Source organism: Penaeus monodon, chromosome 10 (assembly GCF_015228065.2).
Source record: "Penaeus monodon isolate SGIC_2016 chromosome 10, NSTDA_Pmon_1, whole genome shotgun sequence".
NCBI lineage: Eukaryota > Metazoa > Arthropoda > Malacostraca > Decapoda > Penaeidae > Penaeus > Penaeus monodon.
Genome location: NC_051395.1, coordinates 2647501 through 2672500, shown reverse-complemented (window position 1 = coordinate 2672500; position 25000 = coordinate 2647501). Strand labels below are relative to the sequence as shown.

The window sequence follows — 25000 nt, the reverse complement described above, 5'->3', positions numbered from 1 at the left end:
AGGAGGGGAGGGAAGGGGAGACACAGGAACTCAGGTGAAAGGCGAGCAAGACGAGCGAGCCCAGAGGTGGCACAGTGGCCCGTCTGATACACTGACCAGCAGGTGGGCCACGGGGGTGGAGGGGAGGGGGGGAAGGCTGGTAAGTGAATGCCACCCAAGGCACAAGAGCCTCACGAGCCACAAAGTGCTGATTTGCATTCGCCGCCGTGCACACTCGGGCCCTGAGCTTTGTTCGAGGCTCCCATCGGCATCGATAACTGACGCGGGCCTTCAACGCAGCCCCGACAGGCCCTCGACAGCTTTGGTCGCGCGGGTGTGGACGCGGCGCAGCACCAGTATCACCAAGCAAGGAATATTTACAGTCCTTCAATCTAAAACAATTTTCTACTCTATCGCTGCCTAAATCTCTGTCGGAAAATCTCACTAGCTTCAGTGACAAGTTTTTATTCCCTAGTGCGAGGATTAGCGTGGGTGCGACGAGGACTTCCAACTGTATTCACGCCCACATTCCGAATGGGCGGTGGGCGGCACACCAGTCGCACCTTCGCTGCCATCACACCTGTTCATCGCCAGATCTCTAAGATTTCAATACTTAATCCACCGTCATAACAGTGCCACGTTGCAGATGAGGTCGATTCGAACCCTGCAACATGTTCAACAAAAGCAGAGCGTTGGCAACGGCAGCATGACAATACACTCATTTCCGGCGCCACCTCCACGGTCACTATTTCGTTATCATCATAATCTCCTCCAATCAGGTAATGCCGCCTTTCCGTCTATGAAGAGCTTTTTAATCTTGTGTTTCCATAAACAGTCATTAATATTAACTTTTCTGATAAAAGCCTTCATGACCATACATAACTGGCACAGCCGATTTATTTCTCACAGCTATTTCGCACTACACCACTTGAAATGCAATTTTCCACGCCGTGACGTCAGGCATAGACACCCACAAGAGCAAGTCCGTCAGCAGCTGATGTCACGCCACAGGAAAGCCCGACTCGAGGGGCTGCGGTGGAGCCTCGTTCCACCACCACTCCCAAGGCTGTACTAACGAGCGACGAGCGCAAGGCGAGGATCTCTCTCCATCAGCTGGGGCCTGAGTGTGGGTGGACCCAGACTCGCATTCAACTTTCTCTGCCCTCAGCCCACACTCACTACACTTCGCGTGCCCGTCTCTCACACCGATGGGATCGCTAGGGACCGCGACGTGACATAATCCGATCTGACGGAGCACACAATCGCATCTCGGCTAATTGCGCATCGTACGACGGGAATGCAGCGACGGGAATTGGCGAAGTTTAATACAGCCTTCGGTCGTTTCCATTTCAATCGTTCGGGTTCCCATTAGGTGACTAATTTTGCTTTTGGCGCATACAAATTCCAGTAAGGGTTCCCCGCTATGTTCCCCAATGATATATACCAGGGATAATCTACATGTGGTGACTAATAAACATTATTTACTAAAGAATTATAAACTGTTTAACCCTCAACATTCGCAGTTGAGAGTTCATGAATACTGCGTTTCACTCTTTCCAACTCAGTCGATTTTTTAAATTAATGAACTTGTACATAAGGGCGTTGCGAATATAACTGCATCAAGTGTGAAGAGCATCTGAGAGCCTACACCCCTGGACAATCATCCTATCTACCCATATGCCGAATGACGCGAAAGTAAGCAACCATCAACTTCGTCTCAGGAACCACCCATGGCCGGAGTTGCCACACGCCACCGAAGGAACAATTTCCGCATGGCCGTCCCGTATACGGATGAATATTTAAGAACAGGTGCATTCACTTGGATTGTGAAAGCATGTCGAGCACTTGCTTGGCGTGCTAAACTCTAAAAGGAAACTATATAGGATATGTGTTAGCCTAATTCTGGACAAACTGATTCTCGAACATTTGGCATCTGTGGCGGACATATGCATCGTAAATACAAATCACGGAATTGTGAATTCATAAACAAAGGCTCTCTTTAAAAGTCTCGTTAAACCCTCCTGCGGCAGCCACAGGGCGCTCCCGCGGGCAGCGCCATGAGCGAGCCCGGACACGTCGCAGTTCCGCTTCTCGGTAACCAAGGTAACCTAATCTACTCGCCATTAAGCGTAACCTGCTCTCACAAACTTTATTCCCACCTGAGCTGCAGCGTGCAAAGGTTAATCTTTAACTACATAGATGGAAGAGAATAAGAGAAATGAAAAGAATGAAAAAACATAAGAACTGTAATGTAACCTCGTCCTGCCGAAACGCCTGAAGCAAGCAATCATTACAGACAAGGTGTTGACCCCAGGAACCTTCACTTTTCTTTTTCTTTTAATTCCGTGTATCTTTTTTCTGGATGATGTAATTGTTCATCCTGCAGCACATTGGGAGGGTGCTGAGGTCTCCTGCCAACTGGCTGTGAGACTGCATTACGGCGACGAGCAGAGGCGGCGGCGAGTGCGAAGGCTGCTCGACGATAAAGCATGACGTGCAGAATGGGGGTCGACGTGACGGCGCGGCGATCGACGATCTGTTCACCCGAAAGCGGCCGCCCGTCACTGCGCCCAACAGCCGGCGATGCAATTCAGCGCGCTCTTTCGGACGACTGCGGGAACGGCGGCTCGGGTCTCCAGCCGCTTCACAGAGGCTTAAACATTTGCTATCACATACGAAGCTCATCGAACCTCGAAACGTTCCTCATTCCTCTCTCCTCTTCTCTCCTCTTTTCTCCCCTTCTCTCCTCTTTCCTCCCCTTCTCTCCTATCTCTTATCTTCTCTCCTCTCCTCTCCTCTCCTCTCCTCCCCTTCCCTTCCCTCCCCTCGCCCCCATAACACACATAACCCTCTTTTCTCCCCCTACATCCTTCCCTACACACGGGCAGAGTGGATGGCTCTACCAGATGTCCCTAGGGGAAACGTGGAAAGTGGGCGCCTCATAATGCCTTCATTACATCTGGTCTACGCCCGCCTGCAGACATGACTGACTCTCCAACTTTACCTGTGGTTGTGTTCTGTGCGTTACACCTCAGGGTTGATCACTCACCTTTAAAAAGAGAGGGAGAAAGGAATTAGTAACATGATTAAAATGATGAACATCATTCAAGATCAAGTAAATGAACATGCTTCATTAACACAGTATCACAATGCAGCTCCAAATTGGGTAATCAACTCATTACACCCATCACCCTAATAATAACAACAGCCAGACAGAGCAAACACGGCCTCAAACACAGCCAAGCTTGGACGGAGCCTCTGACGCCGCGGTCCTTCCCGCCCGCCCGCCCAATGATACCCGATTCGTCTGCGTCTTCATTCATATACATGACAAAGACCCGGGCCCTTCTTCCTCTTCCTCCCCCTTCTCCTCCCCCTTCTCCTCCTCCTCCTCCTCCTCCTCCTCCTCCTCCTCCTCCTCCTCCTCCTCCTCCTCCTCCTCCTCCTCCTCCTCCTCCTCCTCCTCCTCCTCCTCCTCCTCCTCCTCCCACCCACCACGCAAGCCATACACTACCGCACCCACGCCCACACCCCCAAATCCACGTCTACAAGGGAGCAGCACCCACGCCCACACGCCCAAACCCACGCCCACGCGACAGCACCACGCCCGCCTGATGTCCACGTTGCAGTTCCGCCCCCGGGTCCAGCAGCAGAGGATGTCTCTTGGAAGTGACGTTTTCCCGTTTTCTGTGTAGTCTCCGCACTGTGCCTCCCTCCCGCCCGCTCGCGACGCTCATGCACCTAAACATTCACTTGCTTTTCATCCGTCTCACTTCTTCCTTAACCTTTGTCTCTCTATCAAAATGTTAGTTTCCTCTTTCCTCTTCCTGAATAGGTTATCTAAAGTATTTCCATCCTTATTCTTCTTTCTTCGCACTTTCCTCTCTACTTCTCACTTCTCGTCTCCTCTCCTTCTCCTTTTACTTTTACTTTCCATATCGTTTTTTCCTTTCAACTGCCCAGCTTCCCTCTCCCACTCCCACTCTCCCACTTCCCCACTCTCCCACTTCCCACTTCCCACTCCCACGCTCCCCCTCTCCCACTCCCACTCCCACACTCCCTCTCCCACTCCCACACTCCCTCTCCCCCTCCCACTCCCAACTTCCCACACTCCAACTCCCACTCCCCATTTTCTCCAATAAATAATTGCAGTCATTCGCTCGCCCACGAATACACAAGAGTACTCCCGCTACTCCGCCTATCCACTTTAACCCAAGCACTCAATGCGATTTTGATCCAGTTCCATCGTCGCGTTCCACTGGGAGAGAGGAGAGGAGAGGAGAGGAGAGGAAAGGAGAGGAGAGGAGAGGAGAGAGAGAGAGAGAGAGATGAGAGAGAGAGAGAGAGAAAAGGAGAGAGAGAGAGAGAGAGAGAGAAGAGAGAGGAGAGAGAGAGAGAGAGAGAGAGAGAGAGAGAGAGAGAGAAGAGAGAGAGGAGAAGGAGAGAGAGAGAGAGAGAGAGAGAGAGAGAAGTGTGTGGAGAGGAGAGAAGAGGAGAGGAGAGGAGAAGAGAGAGAGAGAGAAGAAAGAGAAAGAGAGAGAAAGAAAGAGAGAAAGAGAAGAGAAAAAGAAAGAGAGAGATAAAGAAGAGAGAGAGAGAGAGAAAACAAGAAAGAAAGAGAGAGAAAAGAGAGAGAGAGAGAGAGAGAGAGAGAGAGAGAGAGAGAGAGAGAGAGAGAGAGAGAGAGAGAGAGAGAGAGAGAGAGAGAGAGAGATCTTCGCCGATTTAAATTCGGTGGTTTTACAAGTGGGTCATCACTACATTCGAGGGATTCCGCTTAGAAATGCAGTAACGCAAGTCTGTCTGGCGTCACACGTCCTAACATGTATAAATAAATAAAAGAAAACTAAACAAATATTACAATACCAACCAAAAAATGAATAAATAAATAATAAGAAAATAAATAAATAAAATAATAATAATCATAAAAAAAAGACTACCGCCCTTACAATTCCATAAAACTCTCGAGACTAAACACAAATACACAATGAAATAAGAGATAACGTCATAAACAAAGGCCCGAGAGAGAAAAAAACCTCCCAGCCACGTTACGTCATCAACAACTAAATGCGCCTGATAGGTCATCAACACACCACCATACTTTCACACCATAAAAGTCAACCATGCAACCGAAACTGAAAGGTAGTTTAGGGTTTAACACACTCCCCTTGCAGGAAAAAAAACGTGCCTATATAAATAATAATAAACAAAATATATATATTGTGTGCTTTCCGCTGTCAGCATTTCCTTCCAAGTAACTTTCCCAAATATGGTTTGGGAAAAAGGGTCACGCAAAAAAATAAAAAATAAAAATCTCCCCCAATATGGCCGCCACCTGCACCTCGCCAGGGAAATCATAAATATAAGTCGCGTCTAATAAAATATCGGAATTTCAGGTAAAAAACAGCTCTTTCCTCAGTACTGGGCTCTGAGAGTACCCTCCGAGAGAGACTGACGAGGACCACGACGCCCACGAAACATCAGTTGCCTGGCCGGGCTTCGTCTGGGCGAGGTGCGCACTTAATCGAGCGAGCGAGCACTCACCCACTCACTCACTCACTCACTCACTCACTCACTCACTCACTCACCCACTCACTCACTCACTCACCCATTCTCACTCACTCACCCACTCACTCACTCACTCCTCACTCACTCACCACTCACTCACCACCACTCACTCACTCACCACTACTCACCACCCACTCCCACTCACTCACTCACCCACTCACTCACCACTCACTCACCACTCACCACTCACTCACCACTCACTCATCACTCACTACTCACCACTCACTCACTCACTCACACTCACTCACCCACTTAATCACTCACTCACCCACTCACTCACTCACTCACCCACTCACTCACTCACCCACTCACTCACTCACTCACCCACTCACTCACCCACTTAATCACCCGCTCACTAAATGAGGAGGAGGCGACAAAGGGGAGGGAGAGGGAGAGAGAGAGAGAGAGAGAGAGAGAGAGAGAGAGAGAGAGAGAGAGAGAGAGAGAGAGAGAGAGAGAAAGAGAGAGAGAGAGAGAGAGAAAGAGAGAGAGAGAAAGAAAGAAAGAGAGAGAGAGAGAGAGAAATGGAAAGACAGTGAGAGACATACAAACAAGACAAGCAGGTACAGAGAGGAAAAACAGACATACAACCCTCTCCCTCCCCCACCCCTCTTTAGTTAAATTCGCCAGGCACGTACGGTCGGTCCCCCCCTCTCGGCCCCCCTCTCGACCCCCCTCTCGACCCCCTCTCGACCCCCCTCTCGACCCCCCTCTCGGTCCACGTCGCGTCCGCTCTGTTGCCATTCATAAGCGAAATCAATAGCAGCCGAATGATCAGTGCCCGATGGGATTCGGGAGGGAAGGGAAGGGAGGGAAGGGAGGGGAGGGAAGAAGAGGGAGAGGGAAGGGAGGGGAGGGAGGGAGGGAGGGAGGGAGGGAAGGGAGGAGAGGAGAGGAGAGGAGAGGAGAGGAGAGGAGAGGAGAGGGAGGAGGATGAGAGGCGAGGGAGGCGAGGGAGACTAGGGAGAGGAGGGAGGGAGGGAGGGAGGGAGGGAGGGAAAGAAGGAAGGAAGAGAACAAAGAGGAGGCAATTGAGAGGAAGATGGGGGGGGGGGGGAGGCAAGTCCCTCAGCATTTAATCAGCAACTTACTGTTGACAAAAAAGTCAATTCAGAGCGAGCAACCCCAGACAGTCGAATGCAATGCAATCAATACCGGATAATGAGGCTAATAATTCCAATTTGTTTTTCAGTCAGGAAAAAAAAAAAAAAAAAAAAAAAAAAATATATATATATATATATATATATATACACATATATATATATATATTTACCAAAGCAACGAGGCAAAAGGTGTGCGTTTTTCCCCCCTTCAAAACATCGACTAGATTTTACTACATCCCAAAGGTTACCTGCAAGAGTCCCCCCCCCCCCCCCCCCCCCACTCTTTTTCCTTTTCACCGTTGCCTCGACAAAGGAAGCTTGGCGAAGCAGACTGTTTTCAGGATACGTGGAACCATACAAAAAAAAAGAAAAAAAAAGAAAAAAAGAAAAAGAAAAAAAGAGGCGCCTCAAGCGAAAGAAGAGAGAGGGGGAGGTAAAAGATAGGAGAGAGAAAATATGGAGAGAGGGTGGCTTAGAGGAAAGGAAACACTGGGTTAGAAAGAGGATACACTGTGGATAACACGATATGTATATATGTTTATTGGCAATCACAAAAATGCAGATTGATGGATAGACAGACCGATAAATGGACATAGTAGATAGATTGATTGGTAAATAGACAGACACAGGCAGACAAAGAGACAGACAGACAGAAAGACAAAGAGAAAGACACAGATAAACAGATAGACAAAGACAAAAACAGACGGACAGACAGATTCACTATTTGACCCACTGTGTATTTGTGAGGAAAAGTGTCAATCTGGTCTCGGCGCGCGTGTGTGCTTTCCAAGTATACCAAACTTCGAAGGCAAAAACAAAACAGAGTATTGCAAAAGAGGATTGCAAAAAGACCCTTTCCTCGACCGTGTTGCAGAGCCTCTTTGCTTGCCTGTTTGCTTGCTTGCACAGGTACTCGCGAAACTCATTTACCTTATTTCCTCGCTGTTGTATTTTGGGCGGTGGTGGTGGTGGCGATGGTGGTGGTGGTGGCGATGGTGATGGTGGTGGCGATGGTGGTGGTGGTGGCGATGGTGGTGGTGGTGGCGATGGTGGTGGTGGTGGCGATGGTGGTGGTGGTGGTGGCGATGGTGGTGGCGATGGTGGTGGCGATGGTGATGAAGGTGATGATGGTGATGATGGTGGTGATAATAATGCTGATGATAATGATGATGATGGAAGAAAAGAAACGTAGACAGGAAACTAAAAAAGGAAAGCCAAGAGAAAACAAAATACGCAATAAAATGGCACTAAATAAAATAATAAAATAATCTGGAAGGAGAGCACTGACAATTCGCAACTCTGAGGCGTGGGGAATCGAGGCACATGTCGAGTTCTAACAGTCATGAGGGGGGGAGGAGGAAGGGGGAGGGGGAGGAGGAGGAGGAGGAAGGGGGGGGAGGAGGAGGAGAAGGAGGAGGAAGGGGAGAGGGGGAAGGGGGGAGGGGAGAAGAAGAAGAAGAAGAGGAGGAAGAGGAGGAAGAAGAGGAAGAGGAGGAAGAAGAGGAAGAGGAGGAAGAAGAGGAAGAGGAGGAAGAAGAGGAAGAGGTGGTGGTGGTGGAGGGTGAGAGGGGAGGAGGAGGACGAGAGGGAAGGAAGAGGAGGAAAAGGAGGAGGGGAGGGGGATAAGAAAAAGCAAAAGAAGAGAGAATAGGAGGAGGAAAAAGAAAAAGAGCTGCATCAGCTGACGATCAATAGGTCAAAATCCCCCCACTCGAAATGCAAACGAGTCCCCGGGAAGAAATGGGTTGTCATTATCCTCTCTTCAATCGCCTTTGTCCTTACCATTTTCTGTCCAATTCCCTCCTTTGCTCAGCATCTTTATCCACTCTCTCTCCCTCCCTCTTTCTCTCTCTCCCTTCCCCCATTCTCCCTAATCGTCGCTTGAGATAGATTTAATCAACCCAACTACACTTGGGGTGAAATTGAGGGGGGGATTGAAGCCGAGTAGTAGGGTCATTATCTGCCTCACATTCGGATCGGGAACTGGGGACGGGGGGTGGGGACGGGGGGGGGGATGGTGGTTGGGGACGGAGGTTGGGGACATGGGTTGGGGAGTGGATCCTCCCTGTTGATAACCCTTCCTGATCAAATATTCTGCACGTGATAACAAGTCTAATGAGGCTCTTATCACCAACGTTTCATCATCTGCATCATAAACGCCGGTTATATCTAACCCCTTCACTGCGCTTTCTGGATAGTCACTTCCGTCTCTTTGACCTTCCCTCGGCATCGTTTCCCCTCCTTTCCTCCCTGTTTCCTTGGTTGCAATATTGATCACGCATTGCGAAGATTTCCATACTTCCCTTCTTTTATTTAACTCACTCACTCAAACTTTCAGTCTGAAATTTGCTTTAACTTTAACCTCTCTCTCTCTCTCTCCCTCCCTCTCCCTCTCCCTCTCCCTCTCCCTTACTTCTTCTCCCACACTTTATCCACCCCTGCTCTCCCTCTCCCCGATAAGGAACGCTCAACACATTCGCATATTTGGTCACCGACTTCTTCATCTTGACGCTTGTGCCCAGAAGAGAGCGCCCCTTCCCTTCCCCTCCTCCTCTCCCTCCTCTCCCCCCTCTCCCTTTTCACACTCACTCACTCATCATCCTCACTCTGCTGTTCTTCTCTCGCCCTGCATCTCCCCCTCCTTTCCTTCCCTCCCCACCCTCCTCGCTCTCCTTCCACAGTCTCCTCATTCTGCTCTCCCTTCCCCCCTCCCTTCCTCTCCTTCCTCTCCTTCTCCCTCTCCATCCTGCGCCCTTCGCCCTTCACATTTTATATCCCATCCTTCACATTTCACAACTCGCGCCGAACATTCTCAGTCTCATATTTCGCAGATGACTTCCAATAATTCACTTTCTTCTCGGTACACTTGCGCTGCTCGTGAAAAGAAGGGAAACGGGGAATGCGAAGTGGGGAGAGGAGGAGGAAGAAGGAGGAGAAGAAGAAAGATGAGGAGGAGGAGAAGGCGGGAGATGGAGGAGGAAGGGGCGGAGGAAGGGGCGGAGGAAGGTGAAGGAAGAAGGTGGAGGAGGCGGACAAGGAGGAGGACGAGGAAGAGGACGAGGAGGAGGACGAGGAGGAGAAGGAGAAGGAGAAGGAGAAGGAGAAGGAGAAGGAGAAGGAGAAGGAGAAGGAGAAGGAGAAGAAGGAGAAGGAGAAGGAGGAGGAGGAGAAGGAGGAAGAGGAGGAGGAAGAGGAGAAGGAGGAAGAGGAGGAGGAAGAAGACGGCGACGACGATGAGACGAAGAAAAACAAAAAAGAGGAGAAGGAGGAGCAGGAAAAAGATAAAAAAAAAGGAGGAGGAGGAAAATCGGAAGACTTTTCGAGGATCACTTTATCGTGTTTCCACTTGTAAGAAGGCATTCATCTCCAGCGCACTAAACCTTTTTCTTCGTAACTTTTTCCCCCTCATCGCCATCTTCTCTTTTTCTATTCTCCATCTACCTTCTTTATCGCCCAAAACCCCTTCCCCTTCTCTCACTAACTCACTCTTTCTCCTTCGTCCCCTCTTTCTCTCTCCTAAATTAAGACCGTCCCCTTCAATACCACCAAGGGCCTTTTACCATCCGGACATTAGCTTAAACCGCCGACGACGCGAGGGAGAGACAGGGAGGGATAAGAGACAGGAAGAGAGGGGAAGAGAGGAGATAGGGAAAGAGGGAGGGAAGGATCAGAGAGAGGAAGGGAGAACAGAGAGGAAGAGAGGAAGAGAGGGCGAGAGGGAGGGAGGGAGGGAGGGAGGGAGGGAGGGAGGGAGGGAGGGAGGGAGGGAGGGAGGGAGGGAGGGAGGGAGGGAGGGAGGGAGGGAGGGAGGGAAGGGGGAGGGAGGGAGGGAGGGAGGGAGGGAGGGAGGGAGGGAGGGAGGGAGGGAGGGAGTGGGAGTAAAAGAGAGGAAGAAAGAGGGAGTGAAATTGAGATACAGAAATGCTTTGAGGGCTGTTTGAGCATGTCTCTCCGACCACCGCAGTTATGCAAGTGTCGTCCTCCTATTCGTCATGTGCTTGCAAGCGTTTCCCCCTCGCTCGATCCCCCACCACCACCCTGGCCGATGACGTCATTTTGATGAGTGTCCCCTCGCCCCTCTCATCATTTCCTTTTAGCTCGGTCTCTCTGTCTCTCCCTTTATAATTTTTTTTTTGGCTTTTCCCACTCCCATTCTTTCTTACTTGATCATTTTCCCCTTTCTCACACCCGACTCTGTTACAAAGAGAAAGGCCAAAGAAATATATAAGTGAGTTTATCCTCAAAGATGAACTTCACGGCCATAGAAAACGGACCATTTAATCTGGCTAACTTAAATAAACAGATTATACACCATTTTGAAACAATACATATAAATAAAAATATAGCATTATAATGGGATTTTACTAGGCAGATACACGGGACTGCGGCTCTTAAAATAAATATATTTAGGTGTAAAGTGCGACCTAATCTGCTGTCTGTGTATTTATCACAAGGACTGACAGCGATCCCCCGTGAATGTCATATAAAAAGAAAATTGAAATGTAAAACCAGCAGCAGGACGGAAATGTGTAACAAAGGCGATCTGTACGAAAGGGAACTGTGTGCTTCATATCTGCCTTCTTGTCTCACCTCCTCTTCCTACCCCCTCTTACTCTCCCTTTTCCGCGAATGTGCGCGCGCGCACGCACACACACACACATACTCACTCACCCACCAATTCTCACTCACTCACCCACCCATTCTCACTCACTCACCCACCCATTCTTACTCACCCACCCATTCTTACTCACCCACCCATTCTCACTCACCCACCCATTCTCACTCACCCACCCATTCTCACTCACCCACCCATTCTCACTATAAGATGTGGATAATTCTATTTCTGTTACAGGATGTGGATAATTCTATTTCTATTACCAGTGGACCACGTGGCTGTTTTCCACGTGGATCCAAATGTCCCAAATAAGAACCACCCGCTCAGCGAGGGCGGAGGTCACGGTCAGCTGCCCGGAGAGAGGGCGGAGCTGACCTTAGTGCGCTGGTAGCTGGCTACGAAGCAATATAAGATGTGGATAATTCTATTTCTGTTACAGGATGTGGATAATTCTATTTCTATTACCAGTGGACCACGTGGCTGTTTTCCACGTGGATCCAAATGTCCCAAATAAGAACCACCCGCTCAGCGAGGGCGGAGGTCACATTTATATCTGACCTCGTTTGACCGGGAGTTCGTAGCCAGCTACCAGCGCACTAAGGTCAGCTCCGCCCTCTCTCCGGGCAGCTGACCGTGACCTCCGCGCGGCCCTATAACCCGTATAACTAAACATGTCGTGTTCTTATACTTCGTGGTGTCAACTCTCAGAAATAAAGAGTCAAGCCGTTAACAAGTATAACTACCCTCTGCTCACCATTGTTCTAAGGATGATAGCCTTTTACACTCACTCACCCACCCATTCTCACTCACTCACCCACCCATTCTCACTCACTCACCCACCCATTCTCACTCACTCACCCACCCATTCTCACTCACTCACCCACCCATTCTCACTCACTCACCCACCCATTCTCACTCACTCACCCACCCATTCTCACTCACTCACCCACCCATTCTCACTCACTCACTCACCCATTCTCACTCACCCACCCATTCTCACTCACCCACCCATTCTCACTCACCCACCCATTCTTACTCACCCACCCATTCTCACTCACCCACCCATTCTCACTCACTCATTCACCCATTCTCACTCACTCATTCACCCATTCTCACTCACTCATTCACCCATTCTCACTCACTCATTCACCCATTCTCACTCACTCATTCACCCATTCTCACTCACTCACCCACACATTCTCACTCACTCACCCACACATTCTCACTCACTCACCCACACATTCACACACTCAATCTCTCACTCTCATCCTCACTCTTACTCCCACATCAATTCACTCTCACCTACTCACACCCACTCTCGAACTCACTCAAGCTGACTTTCTCACTCACTCTCTTTCCCCTTTTCTAACCCCCCCCCAGTCCCTCCCTCCCTCCCTCCCTCCCTGCCCTGATCCATCCGGGCGACAGACAGACCCGTAATGCCTCTCCTCCTTCCCCGTACTTGCCTTTCACCGCAACCAGGCGAGCTAGATAATCATCAGGGCCGCACGCCCCGCCGGGCCATTGTGGCGAGCTTTTCCCCGTCTCCCGTGATAAGGTGACGATACTCGGTGTCCTCCCCCCCCCCCCTCTCCCCCGTTTCGATATTTGTGCACTCAGCCTCTTCACTCTTCTCGTTATCGCCGCCAATAGTCCGCGACGCTAGCATCGTTTTTTGTGCACGTCGAGTGTCTGTTTGGTCTATTTCCTTTCCGCTGTCCGTCAATATGCATACCTGTTCCATCCTTATCTACGTTTGCCTCCGTGCCCTCCTTCCCGTTTGCGTCTCAATCTATCTATAAATCTATCTCCCCAATGTATTAATCTAGCTTTCTCAAGCATCTACTAGAAAGGTGAGTCATATACTGGACGCATAAAGCACTTCGTCACAGTGTTATGTGGACTGTACACAGACAGCCCTTCCAAAACGGGTCAAGTAATGTGATGCCGCCACGCTCTTGCCTCACGCCCAGCTGCTCTTTCGTAGCATAAAAAAAAAATTATAATGAAATTTCGGTGTAAGTCTCATCTATCTTAAAGGAAGACTATCGTCTGAAATAGATGTTTGGAAAATTCAGCGTCGCAATGTCATTACATATTTTTGAGCTCATGCACTCGCCGCCCCTTCTCTCTCCCTCCCTCTACCCGTCTTATCTTTTTTTTTTCTTTGTGGAAACGGGGGTCAAAAGAAACTGAAGCTCATTTTCTAATAATCCATTTTCACTCTGACAGCGCTTTGGTATTCGTCACTGTCACAACCATAATAAAATTCGTCTCCTCCTGCGGTAAAAACGTAAAGAAAAATGAGCAGATATTAACAACCACGCCGCCGAGACATGAATCCAACGTCACCAACCTGGAGATCCTAGGCATGAGGCGTCCTTGCCTGGCCAGCGCCACAAGGTCGCTCAGCTGGAGGTTCTCGAACAGGGGCGTGTCCCTGAAGGACCCTCCTGACATCCGCTTCCTCACCTGGTCCAGATACGTCGACCCGAACGCCTTCATGACGGCCGATTGACAGACACGTCCTTCGCAACAGTGGTTGACGGACCTTACTACACGCACATAATGTTCCTTAGGTAAACTGACTACTTGCATGAATCCAACACCAACTGCTTAGGTTGTGTGAGCCCCGAGGCTAATATCACCTGCTTGACAAAAGCAATTACAAATGATCGACAGCAAAACACTTTGTCGCGCCAGCACACTGATCTAACGCGAGCACGGGACGCGAGGGAGATATTTCAGCACTAGAAGTCCTCTGGCGAAGCGTCGGAGGAGAGAGGGAGCAAGTTCACACGCACACGTTCGGACTAGAACGACCGGAGTCGCCCAGGTCGACAATGCTACATAACGCGAGTTGCCAGCGGCGACATTAAGCGATAAAAGAGGCCGTAATCTCCCTCTTGTCGGATAATCCGGACATTACATAGGAAGCAGAGGAGGCGCAAGTTGGACGTCCTTCCCTGAAGGACCTCTCCTCGCTGCTACGACTCCAGCCTTTGATGCAGGCAGGGTGAAGGAGGCAGCAAAAAACATCGCATTTCGAGCCTATTTAGCGAAAAACAATCACGAACGAAAGACATAAAAGACACCCGAAACGCATGCAGGCTCCAGCCAGCGCGATAAGAATATATGATACTCGAGACCGAGATAAGGTTTGTGATAACGTGTGACCGAGACATACGACGAACACGCACGAGTAACAGGTACGACGGGGGCCACTTATTGCGTCTTGCTTACACTTCATTCTCACACGCGCTCCTACATACCCAAAGGAATTCGTGTATAAATATAGTCCTGTTTATAAATATATACCAGCGTACAAACATGCACGCCAGCACTCATTAGCTGGTTCTCAGAAATACCAAAATGATAAACAAATAAATAAAATTATACAGGTATACATAGTTACGTAGACAAAGATAGATATATAGATACAGATATTGATAGACAAAAATATATAGATATATGCATACACTTCTGCGCACTGTATGTATCACGCATACTTTATGTAACAATACTAAAAAAAAAAGAAATAAATAAAAACGTAGGAACAACAGTTGCTCTCTACACGTGTGAATCACAGATGGCGTGACAACACCGCACACTCAGCCGACAGAAATTTGCCAGCTTATCACACGAGCTTTAAACAGAGGATTACAATTTCCTGAAACGAGATACAGTGTACCCCGTCTCCCCGCTCTCCTCTCCTCTCTTTCATTTTTTTTTTAAGATTGTGTACCCACGGTCGAATGCAAGCTACAATACGATCAAATTTATTAATGGAGTACAATGATATGAAATGGTTCATTCCCGCCCTAGCCCACACCTGTGCCCAGCCATGCACCAATCCACGCCAGACCACGTGCACACCCATAAAACACGCGCGCGCGCACACACACACACACACACACACACACACACACACACACACACACACACACACACACACACACACACACACACACGCGCGCGCGCACACTCACACTCACACACACACACACACACACACACACACACACACACACACACACACACGCACACACACACTCATTGCCAAAAGGATCACGGCGACGGCGAGGTCGTGTCCATCGGCACATGATCCTCACACACGCGACATGCATCGGCAGCCACTGAAGTAAAAGTAAGTAATTAGGATACCTGGCTTGCTGGGTTAAGGCTATCGCTAAGTAACACAGTAGAATTATCATCACTTTTAATACCGGCAAATAAGTATATTGTGTACATAATACAAACTAGATGAATAAATGGAAAAGATTGAAAAAAAAACTCGATCTCGATGTACAAATCGATATACAGTGAATACGTACACAAAATACAGAGAAGTGTATCCATGTGTCCTCGTCTGTTCCTATACATGTACCAACAGAATACACTTTTTTTTCTTTGTTTCTCTGTCTTTTCGTTTTTTTCTCTCTCTCATTTCTTCTTTCCTAGAATTCCCTCGGTATTTTCTACCAAACTATTCTACACTCGGCAGAATCCTTTTGTTCTCTTGGTTTTCACATTTTAATTCAATTTCTAGTTTATTTTCCTATCCCTCTTTCGTTAATTCATTGTTCTTTGTGTAATTTTGTTTATATATATATATATATATATATATATATATATATATATATATATATATATATATACATATATATATATATATATATATATATATATATATATATATACATATATATATATATATATATATATTATATATATATATATATATATATATATATATATATATATATATATATATTATTTTTTTTTTTTTTTTTTTTTTTTTTTTTTTTTGTGCTTCATCCTTCTTTTCCTTCAGGCTACTTCTTTTTGCATCCGCAACTATCCCTATCTACCTCTCCTCCCTCTCCCTCTCCCTCTTCCCCTCCTTCCCTCACTCACTCAATCACTTATTTACTTCCTTACCTACCTCACTACCTACCTACCTCCCTTTCTATCTTAGTTTCCTCCTTCTCCTCTCTCTCTTTCTCTCTCTCTCTCACATCCTTACACTTTATCCCCATAGTTTGCTTCATCCTACGTCCTTCTAACTTCCATCCCCCTCCGTTTTTTTCTCTCTCCCTCCCCCCTCCTTTCTTTTTCCTTTTCTCCCTCCTCCTTTCTTTTTCTCTTCCTCCCAGCCCCCACCCCCTCCTCTTCCCCCATCTTCCTCCCTCCCCCTCATCCCAGCAAAACCACAGGATCCCACTGGATCATTTCTCTCAATTTCGAGCAAAACACTGGACAGTCGGAAGAAAAATGAGCGCCCCTCCCTCCCCACTCCCCCCTCCCCCTCCCTCCCCACCTCCTGGGCCCCCTCCCCTCCTAACCAACCCTCGGGGACCTCTCATTGGATTATGGTGGACCAAACTCGCTCTGAGAATGAATCGAACTAAAAGTGGAGTGGGGCGGGGGGAAGGGGGGAGGGGGGAGGGAGGAGGAAGGGAAGTGGGTGGAGGGAGGGAGGAGGGAGGTGGGTGGAGGGTGGAGGGAGGAGGGAGGATGGAAGTGGGTGGAGGGTGGAGGGAGGAGGGAAGTGGGAGGGGGAGGGGAGAGAAAAGAGTGAAGGGAGAGGGAACATGGAAATAAAGGCAGGAGAGCGATAAGGGATAAGGGGGAGAGAGTTGGAAAGAGTGAATGGGGGGGGGGAAGGGGGGGAGAAGGAAGAAGGGAGAGAGAGAGAGGATGGCGAGGAAGGAAATGTTAAAGAAAAGGAGGAGGGCTTAGAAAAGGGGCATGTAAGGAAATTAGAGGAGGAAGAGGAGGAAGAGGAAGGAAGAGGAGGAAGAGGAAGGAAGAGGGGGAAGAGGGAGGAAGAGGAAGGAAGAGGGGGAAGAGAAGGAGGAGGAAGGAAGAGGGGGAAGAGAAGGAGGAGGAAGGAAGAGGATAAAGTGGGAGAAGAGGAGGAAGAGGAAGGAAGAGGGGGAAAGAGACGAGAAAAACGGTGTGGCAGCAAGAAGCGGACGACAGGAAAAGTAGTGAAAAGGTCGAGAAAAAAAACATACATGTACAAGAAGCCAAAATAATCCAATTTGCATACATACAGACTTCTTTTACCGCACCCTTTCCCCTTATGCAACCAAGACAGAGGAACAGACAGACCGACAACCGTACCAGAAAATCCCCCCCCCCCCTCCCCGCTCGCCCACGCCCACAACTACACCCACGGAGGCGATAGGGCGGGTGGGGTAGGGGGAGGGGAAACCTTTATCCCAGTCTCTCCTTCCCCTTCAGGATACTCACGTGTCGAGGGATGAATCCGTGATGAAAATCTTGACGCTGCTCCCTGCCAGTTGCTCCAACGCCATGATGCCGAACGCGAGCGCTCTCTCTCTCTCTCTCTCCTCTTGTTGTATCTATATATCTTTCCTTCTCTCCTCGGTCTCTCAATCTCCTCTCTCCCTTTCTCTATCTCTCTCTCTCTCTCTCTCCCTCTTTCCTCCTATCTCCGAGTTCGTGCTATCTCCACCGCCGATGAGGTATTTCCAGCTTCTCTCTCCTGCCGCGCGATGCCTCGGCGCTCACATTTTCACACGAACGAACGACCGGCACTTTTCCGCACTTTTCAGAGTCTCGGGAGAGATGCCACTGACGCCGATGCTTTCGCTGTCACCAGGGGCACTGCGCCCGCATAAATATGTAAAAGAGGTGCGCACAAATATAAATAAGCTTATAAGTGAGAAAGTAGGCAAGAATAAATGCACACACACGCACACACACAGACACACATACAGACACACATACAGACACACACACACACACACACACACACACACACACACACACACACACACACACACACACACACACACACACACACACACACACACACACACACACACACGTATATATATATGAAAAAAAAAAAAAAAAAAAAAAAAAAAAAAAAAAAAAAATATATATATATATATATATATATATATATATATATATATATATATATTTCAATATATATACATATATATATTTCAATATATATACATATATATATTTCAATATATATACATATATATATTTCTATATATATATATATATATATATATATATATATATATATATATATATATATATATATATATATATATTGAATATATATTGAAATATATATATATATATATATTAAATATAATATATATTGAAATATATATATATATAATATATATATAATATTTCAATATAATATATATATTTCAATATAGTATATATATTGAATATATATATGTATTGAACATATACTATATATATATATATATTATATATATATATATATATAATATATATATATACTATATTAAATATATATATATATATATATATATATATATATATATATATATATATATATATATTGAAATTATATGTAAGTGCGTTCAAGAAAATAATCAAATAAAGAACTCCCAAATAAACTGCTGTATAAACAAACGATAAATCTCGCCAGCGGAAGGCAGCGGCGGCGCGCCATATACAAAGGAACAAAATAAGATGCAGAAGCTTCAGCAATATAAATTCCAGAAGGTGGGAGATTCCTGCGCCGGGAATTCCTCTCCCACCGATTCCCGATCCCGGAAAGAATGAAACCGGGTCATTCCACCGACGGTAATCACCCCCCCCCTCCCTCGAGTACCACCACCAAACACACACACACACCCTCCCCCCCCCTCCAAGCGCGAGAAAATACGGCTCGTCGAATGGCAAAACAAAGCTATAAATCTATACTATTAAAAAGTGACTAAGCACAGAAATTACAAAGATAACACTTGGATATGCTGACGCTTATTCTGACAGCTCGGATTAAAAGCAGAGCTGAATCGAACTCTCGCTCAAACTTTTAACTACAACCTAAGCGTGAACGGCGGACCTATTCCCGCACTTTTACAGATAAGCACGAAACCACACGCAGAACAAACAAGCGAGCCTACCACATTATCTTTGAACATGAGATCAAAATGGTACAAAGGAAGTTCAATTAGAAAAAGACCTGCTCCGATCAGCAACACAGCATTCTGCATTATCCCATTATCTACCGAAGAACCTGTACCACCTCCTGGACCGTAGCACGTACCTGACCCAGCCTAACCCTAGCATCAGCACGGGGCAGCGGAAGTGGCCATTTTCTACCACACTGAGCCATTCCGGCCTCAAAAAGCACGCCACAAATTTCCCCTCCTAAGGCGGCGCTGGGGGGGGGGGGGGGGGGTCCCGACGCAATCAGCTCCTTCCCTGCTAATGGTGCCAAGGGGCAGCCTGCTGGACGGGTCTCGCTGGGCCGCCTCCTCTTATTTTAATTCGTGTATTTGCGGTCGATACCGTACTGTACACGGTAAGATATTTTAAATGTGCAAGTCCCAGTCTTCGAGCGGAGGCACGTGACGACGCAGTGGAACATCTGCTAATCTAATCGAAAAGACCATCAATCTATTCCTAATTTATCATCTCTATCTCCCTATCAGCGCCCACCTCCCTACAGCCCCGTCAACTTCCACCCTCGGAGCCAAGCCAATGTAACGAGCTTATCCCGAGAAATCCTGCTCCTCCCCCTTTCAACTCCCTTCATCCCCCTCTCTACGCTTCCCCCACCCCCACCCCACCCCACTGAACGCTCCCCTCACTCTCCTCTTGCTACTCCTCTCGTCCCCTTTACTCTCCCCCGTCCGAGCAGTGCAAACTTCTCCCCCGTCCTCGCTTTCCCCGTCTGGACCGACCCCCGAGAGCCATGGACCATATTGGTTGAGAGGCCTTTTAAATCTTTAACATTAGCAAACCACAAAGGGTTAGTAGCGATCGTAACAATAACTGTAAACAAAAGGGGAGGGAAAGGGAGGGGCCATTCCGAAGGGACGGGGAGAGGAAAAGGGGAAGGGGAGGCGACCCACACAAATGGCAATGAGATTCTAAGGAAAATGGGGTAAGTGCTGGAGGCGGTTATCTCGTCATTTGTAGCATAAGAAGAGATCTCTACTTTACGTAAAATCATAAATCATTCATAACCCTATTCAAAATTCTATTTAAAGGTAGGCAACTTGGTTGCGTGAACACGACCGGAAAAGAGGCTTTCATATTCATATTCCAGACCCATCGGTAGCATATTCGACACTTGCCTAAAGGGGAAACTTCGATATTCCTGGCGCAACACGAAGAACACACACTTCAGTATTCACTTCAGCATCACTTGCCAAAAGGCTTCTATTTCAGACGTGGCTTCATATAAGAGTTCAATATGTCCGAAAAAAAACTGGGAACAGACTTCAGTCATCCGAGGGAGGCTTCAGAAACAGCTTGCCCTTTATTGCAGACATAATCGGAGGAGAAACTTTCTATTCCAGGCGAACCCTATGGGTTAAGACCCTCGCATTCCCTCCTAGACACGATGGGAAACCATTGAGGCGAACGTAGGGGGGAGTCATCAATATTGCAAAGAAGTAGCAAGGAAGGCAACCGTCGGCCTCGATGGCTGGGTAAGGAACGGACGGCCAAATTCAGAGAGGCGACTCAAGGTGTGGCGTAATTTAAGAAAGACCTCCGGACTCGGCGAGTGCCATGGGCCATAAACCGGCTCTCGAGTGCCCATGTTCCCGCGGGCGTTTTGTACCTCGTCTCTCAAACTCCAGAAGGAAAAAAATCGAGGACAAACTTTCCTTATGATCTCTTCCAAACTTGTCTTTTATTTCTGCCTGTCTGATCCTCGCAGCTGCTGCTGTCATTTCGACACTCGCACTGTAAAAAAAAGCCAAAAAAACAAATGAATTTTTCATGTGGCCATTTTACGGCTGGAGTTTAACGGGCCTGATGATGATTTTGGACAGTTAAAAAAACGCGGTCTCACTTCCTCAAATTAAACTCTTGGTACTATCAAGGTTATTATTTTTCTTCTTCTTCTACATTCACGAGTAACCGATCTACTTTCCGCCGTCCAAGATCATTTCTTACAAGTATTTCCTGCGACCTCGAGTTTCGCACAAATTAATTTCTCCTTCGTGGAAAACCAGGGTTCTTCTGGCGACGGAAGCTCGCAGAACCTCAAGGTGATGCTAACCCCACTCCGATCCGCCTTTTCTCGACGCACACAGTGTACACTTGAGCTCCTGGTTAGATGCACACGCGTATGGGTGGGAGAGCTATTGGGAAATAAACACTGGGGGAGATATGGACTGTATGAGCAAGACAAAAAGAAAGATGAAAGTAGAAAAATACAAGAGAGGAGAGGAGAGGAGAGAAGAGAAGAGAAGAGAAGAGAAGAGAAGAGAAGAGAAGAGAAGAGAAGAGAAGAGAAGAGAAGAGAGGAGAGGAGAGGAGAGGAGAGGAGAGGAGAGGAGGGGAAGGGATAGGGATAGGGAGAGGAGAGGAGAGGAGAAGGGAGGTGAGGGGAGGAGAAGAGAAAAGACACGTGAAGGGAGAAGAGAAGAGGAGAGAACTGCAATTCAAATCAATTTAGCATATGAGAGGACCACGAGCCTCATCTCAGGTAATCTTAGCCATAAAAGTTACAACCATCAAAAAGGCAGTAAAAACGGGGAGGAAATTATTTAAATTTGTGGTCAGCGTAACGGACGTGCTTCTAGACTAACCCAAATGGCACTAGACATAGCAAATGCAGTCCACACTTGCCCATCTGACTTCGCTTCTCTCCTTGGAACTCATCTTCCCTTCAACATTTTTCCTATTTGATTAATCAAAAATTGAGGGAGGGGGGGAAAGGGGGCGGACTGTACGAAAACAAGGACGTAGTCATTATAGGTGGAAAAGGAGTCGTTAAACCGAGGTCGACAAGGTGTCTGAACGACACATGTACGTACATTCCAGTAACTTTCACACTCACGCACGCACACGCTCGACTCCATCCCGGTAGCCTCTCACTACACCCCCCACGCCCACTCCCTTCCATGCTTATATACACACATTTGGCTTCGTCACAACCAAAGGCATATACTAGCCCCCTCCCCCTCTCCCCTAAACCACCGGCGTCACAGTCTCGCGACTCCGACATCCTCTCCGTCCGTCCGTCTGGCTGGCTAACGGGTCTTCGCTACGGCACGACCTCGCTTTCCCGCCTCCTGCTGTTCGACACTCGATGCAGCAAAGTTCCTCCGTTCCCTTGGCACTCCAGCTTGCTCAGCCTCGCCTCCTTCGCGTGGTGCCATTCACCTCTTCCGATCATTCATCGAGCGCGATTGTTTCCCGGACGCTCCACGCCGCGATTCAAGCGATCCCCGTTACGCCTTAAGGGCCACTCTTCCTCCCCCTTCCTCTTCCCCCGTCACCCCACCAGCCCCTCCAAGTCTCCTTAATACTCGCTGACCACTTGACCCAATCCACCTCCAAGTGGCGAGGGCTGCGCACTTCTACGAACATCACACGCAAGGTCTTTCGACATGACAAAAACAAACAAAGGAAAAGTACCACCCCTAAATCATCCTCCTCCTCCTCCTCCTCCTCCTCCTCCTCCTCCTCCTCCTCCTCCTCCTCCTCCTCCTCCTCCTCCTCCTCCTCCTCCTCCTCCTCCTCGCTCTCCCCCTACTCCCCAGTTCTCCCTATCACAACCCTTCCCGTTCGACGGCATGCAGCCCCCCCCCCCCCATCCCGCCAAAGGCTCTCTTGTATTGCTTCTTGGGTCACTCTGCCTGGCGTCGCCGTAACACTACTTCTCATTCCATTTACCATGGCGACACTAGAGCTCTATTAGCTCGGAGGCCGGAGGGAAGGGAAATGGACAAGGAGGGGACGAACAGCCGCAGGGAAGGAAGGTGTAGCTGAGCCTCCGCCAGAGTCCACCTTCGATGCGTTTCGACACCCTCGTTTTGGAGATATGAAAGACGTTTTCATTTTCTCTTGCGACACTATGGTTCCGCATGAGCACCTCGCTGGCACCGTGCCACCGTCGCCCTGGCTCGAACGCAGAGGACCTGCAGTGACGCCTTTATCCCCTCGCTCTCGTATAATTCAAGTAACATTTTCTATAAAAAAAAATCCTTCCACCAAGAGCACGATCGTCGCAGCCAGCCCCCAACCAGCACAGTAAGACCTGCATAACGCTCACAGATATTCCAGCTGTTCACTGGCTCTCCGCCGCACACGTAACCCCACAACCTCCACCGTCCCCTATAGCCCACCCCCCCTCTTCCCAGCCCAGCCCACCCCTTTCACCGCCAAGAGGAGACCCCGTCCCCTCTCTCTCAAGCCCCGCAACGCACAAACACACGCACTCCAGGAACCTTCTTGACGCCACCTCGTGAATTCGCAGACTGGCGAGGCGGCCGACCAACGTTGCTGCGATGGGCCTCGCACGTCACGCTGGACCAGTTGCCATATACACACTTACACACTTACTCGGCAAGGAGGGAAAGGGAAGGTGAAGAGGCGGGGGAGGGCGGGGGAGGGGTGGAGAAGGGTAGGGAGGAGAGGGGAGTGAGAATGTGCATTGGGAGAGTGCAGGAAGAAGCAGACAGCAGCAAGGGCTTACGACCACGTTGCATCAAAACAAAATACGATGTGCGGAGGATGATCATAGTAATAATAAAACTTACAGTAAAAAAAAAAAAAACATTAAAACCTCTTCACTAATGCACGGCAAGAGAAATTCCGACACACTCACGCCCGGGGGGAAATCGGTGGGAGAAAATTCTTGTAACGGCCTCCAAAGGCTAGAGGGGAGGGAGAGGGGAAGAGAAGGGGGAGGAGGGGGAAGGAGGGGGCGCGGTGACTCACTATACAACATCGAACTCAAATACGATTCCCCCCACCCCCCACATGAACATACACACTCCTCCCCCCTTCCCCACACGACGATGGCAGTTTCTGAACCATAATAAAATCATTCATGGCTTCACCTTTGCCTGCCGCCACGGACACTTCCGCCGGAAATGTCCTTGGGGAGCCGGGAGAGCCTCTCTCGTTTTCTTCGGGACATGCAATCATTTGCTGTGACCTTTCGCATTTTTAGCGCCTCCGGACCTTTGTAAGGTTTTATTTACTTTACCTTTCAGCTTCTTCCCCCCTCTTCCTTCCCATCATCACCACCACCACCACCATCATTATTCTTTCTCCTCTTCCATTCCCTCCCCATCATTCTTCTTTCTCCTCCTCCACCTGACCCAAACCTGCATATCAATCCCCCCCCCCCCCAAAGAAAGTTACTTCTCGCACAGCTTTTTCCTCCGACATCTAATTTTTTGTTCAACGCCTTCAACAATTTTCCCTCCGCACCATTACTAACGTGATTTCATCGCACACCTCACCTCACCTCGGCCACCGCGACTCACCTCTTTTATTTTCTGCTTTCTACTCTTCGTTCACTCGCCCTTAAGGCTCGTCTATGTAGGTCTGGTGAGCGGCGATGCGGACGACCAAGGAATCCGTGCAAACAATCCTATCCCTTCGTATGTTTGTGTGCGTGATACATAAATGAATTAATGCATAACTAAATGTAGATTTACATATTACACATATCATTATATATTTAAAGAAAGAAAATAGAAAGAAAGAAGGGGAGTGAGTGAGTGAGTGAGTGAGTGAGTGAGTGAGTGAGTGAGTGAGTGAGTGACTGAGTTTGAGAGAGAGAGAGAGAGAGAAGAGAGAGAGAGAGAGAGAGAGAGAGAGAGAGAGAGAGAGAGAGAGAGAGAGAGAGAAGAGAGAGAGAGAGAAAGAGAGAAGAAGAAGAGAGAAAGAGAGAGAAAGAGAGAAGAGAAGAAAGAGAGAGAAAGAGAGAAAGAGAGAAGAGAGAAAG

At 48.3% G+C, this 25000-nt stretch overlaps 1 protein-coding gene across 5 annotated transcripts in view; it reads right to left on the bottom strand.

Annotated features, from left to right (window-relative positions):
- LOC119577770 (ecotropic viral integration site 5 ortholog-like) overlaps positions 1-25000 on the bottom strand; it is a 67055-nt gene that overhangs the window by 28322 nt on the left and 13733 nt on the right. For 2 of the 5 annotated variants that reach the window (XM_037925326.1, XM_037925330.1), the window contains exon 1: positions 954-1057. The exons of 1 other annotated variant lie outside the window; for it this stretch is intronic. Coding sequence is in view for 2 of the 4 variants with exons in the window: in XM_037925327.1 (XP_037781255.1) it covers positions 13622-13863 (242 nt within the window). In the remaining 2 variants the exon portion in view is untranslated. Of the gene's footprint in view, positions 1-953; positions 1058-13621; positions 14083-17523; positions 17655-25000 lie in introns of those variants that run through there. 2 more of the 5 variants (XM_037925328.1, XM_037925327.1) reach the window with 2 other exon arrangements.